General features: G+C 32.1%; 1 protein-coding gene across 1 annotated transcript; it reads right to left on the bottom strand.

Moving 5' to 3' along the window:
• Positions 1–515: 515 nt before the first annotated feature.
• Positions 516–3081, bottom strand: LOC114267944 (hydroxyproline-rich glycoprotein family protein). The gene is made up of 3 exons (XM_028209040.2): positions 2585–3081; positions 1599–2122; positions 516–862 (listed from the first exon to the last, which is right to left on the bottom strand). The coding sequence occupies exons 1-3, from the start codon at positions 2904–2906 to the stop codon at positions 755–757; spliced, it is 954 nt and encodes a 317-aa protein (XP_028064841.2). The 5' UTR covers positions 2907–3081; the 3' UTR covers positions 516–754.
• Positions 3082–7156: the final 4075 nt, after the last annotated feature.

Below are 7156 nucleotides of genomic sequence, written 5' to 3'. Positions count from 1 at the left end.
ATTGATGCATGTAGTAGCACCGTACTTCTAGAGTTTAAGCTAATTAATATGCCTAATTATTGATGGCATTACTCTATAATAAATCATTTGAGTGTTGGTATTGAAGTAAATGTTCTAGTACAACTATGTTGGAGCTCTGCAGATTTTGAGATTTATCTGCATTATGGAACTAATAAAATACTAGTTACAATACTCTGTTTTGTTTAGAATTCTTAAAAATAGTTTTATCAGTTTTTAATCCGTGTTTTCCTTTTTCTTTGTTCTTTTTTTTTTAAGTAAATTTTTTTAACATTTTAATTTTCTTTTTGTTTACTTTTTAATCCACTTAATCTAGATACACTTAAAAATTATAAAATTATTATAGTAAATTGTAAAAAAATTATCGTATACAACAAAATACGAAAATGTGATGAATTTTTGAAAAAAAAAATTACACAAATTTCGTACTTTTTAAGTGTATTTATATTACGTGAATTTAAAAACTAAAAAAAATTAAAAAATAACTATAAATAAAATAAATAAAAATTCAAAATTTAAAATTCAAAATTTAAAAAACTGTTTTTGAAAATGTTAAACCAAAGAGAGTAGTAACAAGTCTATCCACATACCCACCCAAAAAACAAGTCTATCCACACACAACGACAGAAAAAAGTCGTAATGATTTACAAAGCAACACTTTGCACCCAAAAATAAAATATATTTAAACAGTATTCAGAATTTGAAATATGTGAATCAGATTTGTGTTTGATGTGATCTATATGAGTTTAAGTTGTATCTGGCTCTTCCACTTCCTCTGCAATACTTCAATCCAGTTGTTAATTCCAAATATGCCGCATCCAACTGTTGTCTTCCTCATATATTCCTGTCATTTTTACAATCAGGCAAAGGCTAGTAGCACCCATGAATTTCAATTGTAAAATAGTAAGGTGTTATCATATGATTTTATTTTATTTTTGTTACATCTGAGGCTTTTAAGTGAATTACAAGGGTTCTACTAATCCGACTAGCCCAATTCGTTGTAAAATTCAACAATGCCATTATCCATCTAAAAAATATATACTCATGCGGTGTTTGGTTGGGGGATTTGGAGAGGGATTTAGAAATGGAAAGGGAAAAGGTGTGTGAAACTAGGTGAAATATAGGCATATTTTATTTACATTTCACTTATCTTTTCCATTTCTCTTTCCAAATCCCTCCTCAAATCCTCCAACCAAACACACATCACACCAAGTTTAAGTCAATATCATACGTTCAAATTTTAAACAGTCCAATACAATCAAATTCTAAATATTTTGAATTTTTTTTTTTTTGCCCGAGTGCATAATATTTCTCAAACACAAAATAAATGAAATAGATATTTTTTTCCCCTTCACTTTTCAAGATACCTAACTTCTGATTCAATATGCCCTCCAGTTTTATTGGTTACAGAAACCATTTATTCATTGTGCACTCTAGTTTTATTGGTACAGAAACCATTTATGATTGCAGGAATTTTGTATTTATATAAATTTATTTATATTTTTGATATAAAATTTTGTATATTTAACATTTTTCTTAGTCAAAACATGTAAGAGGAGGAGGAGTAGCAGAAGAATTACCATGGAGAGGTTGTGTCTCCGCATTTGAACAGCTTTCCTCCGGTAACTTCTCCTTCTACTCATCATTATCAGCTCCCCCAGCGTCGCTGGCCTTCTTAGCGCAACACTGCAACTGCTTTCCCATTCCAAATCTTTACTCTGCACTTTCATTGGAGTAGTAACATAAGAATTGAATTTTTCAGAGCAGCCAAGCTTTCCAAGAAAACTTGAATCGGGCGATAACAGTGGAAACATGCACTCCAAGAAAGCTGCACCAACTACGCTTGTTGTTCCAGTGGCATAGCTACTTGTGCTGCTGCTGCTATCTGTTTCAGAAGCTGGTGAAGAAGGTGTTTGCAGCATAGGAATGACATTGGAAACAGCTAGAGTCAGAGTAGGAGCTGAGCCAAAGGATTCATCAGTTTCAAAACCCCATGCTTCAATATCTGATTCGAAAAACTTAAATTGCTCAGCCTCACTTCCATTGTCATCGCCACAATCAATATGCCTATCGTCATCACCACCACCTCCGTCTTGACAGTACACTGATGAGTCAGTGACCGAGTTAGAAAATTAGTACAGGGACAATTATTAATCACAAAGTCAATTTTTTTTCTTCTTATAAACAATAAAAATACTTAAAAAGAACACAAACTTTAAAACTCGCTTATTTTGTTGTTTATTATATATATATATATATATATATATATAATGTGTCAATTTAGTCTAATTGATAATATCTAAATGAATTAAGGGTTAAAATGCAAACCCTCAATTAGTTTGAGGAGAGTAAATGAATTATTTTGCCAATTGATTTTAGTCCAATTTGTAAAAGAGCGTTATAGTTGAACTAAATGAACACAATAAAAAAAATTATAAGATAAAACTAATGCAATTATAACTATAAAGATTCGATTGATACAAGAAACAAACTACAGAGATTACAAGTACAATTTATTTTTTGTAAAAAAGTTGAGGGGCCTGTGCCCCTCCCGGCTCCAACATACCTGTGGCAGTTGCTGGAGGAGGCAATGCTAAAGCAATGAGGTTTTCAGGGGAGAGCTGAATTTCTACTTCCGAATCTGATGGTTGCCGGAAAAAGCAGGGAAGTGGTTTTCCAGGCTTTTCCTCCCATTTGAAAGGAACTGAGGCAACAAGCTTCACTGGAGGTGGTGCAACTGGTGGATTAACCGTTTGAGCGATCGGTGGTTTCCAATCTTTTTTAGGAGTTCCCGGCTTTTCTTCCCAAAGAAATGGAACAGAGATTGCTTGTCTGATTTTCTTTCTATTATTACTACACTGCTCCGGGAGTTCCTTTATCTCAACCATTGTGGGTAGCACTGTGCAAAACACCGCCTAACCGGTTATCAGTTCTATCAAAAAAAAATGTTTCAAAATCGATCTGCATCAACCTATGCACACCTGGGATTCAAATTTAGTTTGCACTGAGCATATATATATATATATAATGTGGAAACAAAGTGGATTAGAAACATTTTCTACCGAAGTTGCATTGCTAACCGAACCATTTTTATGTCTTGATGAGTAGGTTCACCTGCTTTGCTCACTTCTTTCAACACTCTGGATTTTAATAATAAAACCTTTCATTTTGTCTGTGGCTTGTAGCCAATCCACTGACAATAAGAAAATGTTTAATAATCGAACATTCAAATCAATTAAAAGTAATTCTGCAATTGGACCAAGCTGTGAATAATTTCTTAGCACAACTAATTAGGCAATAGACTTCTTGAACTCTAATGCTCAATTTTAAGAATAGAAATTTGGCAAAAACTTTCTCAACACAGATTTTTAGTGATAAAAGTACAAATAATTTTTAGTGTATATACTCTTTCAGAATAAAAATTTCATACAACAGAAGCGAAAAAATCGAAACTTGAATTATCTTTCACTATATTGTGTTGGACAATCTTCACTGTATTTAAAAGATTTAATTCTATTGTGTACACAACAACAAATAGAATTTAAAGAAATAAAGAAAAGGAGAGAATTTGTTTGATTACAAAAATCAAACTCGAAATAAAAATAAATAAATAAAAACAGATTTTATTTTGTTACAAAAACAAAAAATAAAATCTGATTAAAATAAATAAAAACAACACTGAAAATAAATTAAATAACTTACTTGATTTAATTTCTTCGAGTTATTTTCTGATCAAGTCCAGTGTTTAACACTGTGTTCTTAAGACAGATTCGTCCTCTCCACGGTGCTTTCAGAATTCGGACGTCTATCTCCCAGGATGAAATGATCTACCACAAACAATAGCAGCACTACTAATTGTTTGCCTTACGAACACACTAAGTGTTTACACTCTTTCTTTCGGAAATAAAATGCAGCAAGATGAAGAATATAAATAGCAGAAGTGAAATACGAAATTTCTGAATGGAAAACATCAAATGAGGGTGGTCCTATTTATAGATGTGAAGGTGGCTCTTGTATTTGAATTGAACAGGTATGTGGCTCTTGGTTTTGAATTGAACAGGTATGATACCTGTTGGGTTTTGAATTCAAACAGATAGCAATTACGGGAAGGGCCCTGTTTGGGTGTGCACTAATTCCAAAACAGTTTATTTCTGTTTGAAAACGGGAAGGGCCCTGTTTGGATGAACAAAAAATCCAAACCAATTTAATTTTGAATTCTGGATTTTATTTAAAAAAAATAAAATTAAATCCTGTTTGGATGAACAAAAAATCCAAACCAATTTAATTTTGAATTCTGGATTTTATTTAAAAAAAATAAAATTAAATTCAAATGTTTTTGGCCCAAAAAGATTAGAAGCCCAACCCAGCCCGGACGGCGGCGTGCGTGGTGATTTTTGGGTCTAGCCCATTTTGCCCATAACCTCTCCCTCTAAAACACTTGGGTACCCCTTGGGGTACACCCCAAGTATCTCACCCTAAGCGTTATAAACCCTTTCAAAACTTCCCACCAAATCAATGTGGGACAAACCAATTTACAACCTTAAGAAATTTCCACCAAAACTCCATTTCCATGGAGCACACTTTGGCTTCAATTTCCCATTCACTCGGTAATGGTTTTGATCAACCAAATATACCACGTGAATCACAACGCGGCATAGAACGCGTTACCACTTTGACCCGAGTGAATCGACACTCGGGGCCCACCTAAAAAATAGACCGAACTAAGGAAAAAATTCTGATTTTATCCAAAATTTTATAACCATTTCCAACATATTGGTCTCTATCAATTTGTATTGATTTAGAAAGAGAGAGGTGTGAAGAAGATGCAAATCTCCAATATGATATTTGTCCATCACCCTCATCTTTATTGATGTGTTCCTCGTCCCTTGCTATTATTACCGGACACCACGCAAAGTCATATAGTCTGGTAATCCATATAATTAACAAAAAGAGAGTGCCTAACTCTCTCATATTTCACAATTGTAAAAGAGTTTTTCAAAGTTTCATTCCGTAGTCTAATAGATAGAATAGAATTTTGACAATTGTTTCATATACATGTTAAGACATCTATTAAGGAACATTTGCAATAAATTTCATGTGTTTTTGGAACAAGTTTTATTAATTTTTTTATATCAATCTTGGGTCTTAGTTATTTATTTTTTATATTTAAAATCATAAGAAATTTGATATGAAAAATTAAAAGTGTTGTGATGATTGTGGTGGTTAGTGAGGGTGATGTTAGTGGCGATTATATTTGGACAATGAAATTTCACTATGCAAATATTTTTTTAATCTAATTAATAGAATTAAAATTTTGAAAACTATTTCATATTCATGTTATATTTAATAATGTCTTTTATAATTTTTAGAGCAGGTTAATTTTTTTGGGTAAATTGCACTCACATCTCTTGAAGTTTGAAGAAAACACTTTTAACATAATTACACCGACCTCCCTTAAAGATTTTACTCACATAACATTTAGGCCATTTTTTATAAGTAATTTGTTAATTATATAAATGAAAAATGATGTTATCATGTTTTTTTTTTAACTAAAATATATATTTATCTTTGTTTATTTTAGTATTTATTCACCAGTTTTGATCACTTTAACCATATTAAAAGGGAGATTAGTATAATTATGTCAAAAATGTGAGACTAATTATATTTTTTTTGAACCTCAAGGATGTAGGGTTCAGAGTAATTGTTGTGTAGTGGACACAACAATGTCTGTTGTGATGCTCTTGAGCTTCACTTCGGATTCTATTTTGATAATTTAAACTGGGGACAAACCCATATAAGGGGGGTGAACATATATATTTTAACAATTTTTTAAAACAAATATGAAATTATAATAGCAATTGCTACTAATATAAAAAGTGAAGATAAGATGAAAATATATATAAATAGCATTTTTTTTAATCCAAATTTAGTTACAAAAGATAGAAATAAAAAATAATCTCTACATTAAAGTGAGACATCTTGTGTTGTTGTAATTGACCCTCTCTCATGTTATTAAAAATGTCTATGATAGAATTGACATTAAAATTTGGTACAATATTTTCTCAATAAACGTGATTAAGTAACTAGCTAATACCTTATTCTATTTTTAATAGACTAAGACTTGGAATTAACTCTAGTTATAAGAAATTAATTTCTTTTATTATATTTCGTCTATTTTTTTTTTTTTTAGTTTTATATTTTGATCTTATATTTTATAGATATAAAGTGACACCCACTTAAAGTTTGTAAAAGAAGGAAAACTTAGAGGTGGCGAGCCTTCATTCTTTCAGGGTTGTTCAATATACACTCCTTTCGTTTAATTAGTCACTAACTTATCCGTTATTCATTATCTAACCCGATCTCATTCATTCTTTTATTTCCTCTTGTGCTCATACAATACACATGCACATGGAAACAGTTGAAAATCATGCAATTGGAGGCTCGAAAATCAGTATAAACAGAAGGAAAATCAAATTGGGCTGGCCCTCTTGGCCGCATGTGCGGTGGCCTTGACCGCACGAGCTGGTGAACTTCAGAATCAACTTTGGCCAAAACAAGGTTGGCCACTTGTGTGATGGCCCAGGCCGCTCGAGCGGTCTAGGTGAAAAACCAGTTCGAAATTTTGCTGAAAATGGAGTTTTTCCCTTTTTCAAACCTAATTTCATTTTACATAAAAAAAAAAGGCTCAAAAACACTGCAAAACCAAATGAATTGAATATTTCCAACTTCAAACAATAACGCAAGGCTCAATTCTCAAATAAGACCACAAATTATGAACTTTAATTGTACAATCTCAATGGATGCAAAGTTTGAGTGTTAAAGTTAAAACCCTTGAATTTTCTCTTCAAATCCCAAAATTCATGCAAGATCCAGGTGAGGAAGCCTGAATGCTGCTGTGTATTACAAGGATAAGAGCTTATTACTTTCACTTCTTCACTTCAGGATTCCTATCATCACTTTACACTACCCAACTTCTCAATTCATCTTAATTTCTATGATTCCATGAGTAGACAACTTCAATTCTTGAAATTAGAGGAAAGTTTCTTACCTTAGATGGGTGAATTGGTAAAGATTTGGCTTAAGCTCTCTTGCTCCTCTTCTTTCTCTATCTTTTTTCTACTTCTAGGGCTCTCTCCCA

The sequence above is a fragment of the Camellia sinensis genome, chromosome 1 (assembly GCF_055761805.1).
Source record: "Camellia sinensis isolate YWXY chromosome 1, ASM5576180v1, whole genome shotgun sequence".
NCBI lineage: Eukaryota > Viridiplantae > Streptophyta > Magnoliopsida > Ericales > Theaceae > Camellia > Camellia sinensis.
The sequence above is the reverse complement of the archived record's forward strand: the minus strand, read 5'-3'. Positions and strand labels throughout refer to the sequence as shown.

Excerpts from the sequence above, each read along its gene's own strand:
- LOC114267944 (XM_028209040.2), bottom strand. The coding sequence starts at position 2,906 with ATGGTTGAGATAAAGGAACTCCCGGAGCAGTGTAGTAATAATAGAAAG. Across the intron at positions 2,123-2,584 it reads TCCTCCAGCAACTGCCACAG|TGTACTGTCAAGACGGAGGT; the intron begins GTATGTTGGAGC and ends CTGACTCATCAG. Across the intron at positions 863-1,598 it reads GGAGACACAACCTCTCCATG|GAATATATGAGGAAGACAAC; the intron begins GTAATTCTTCTG and ends TAAAAATGACAG.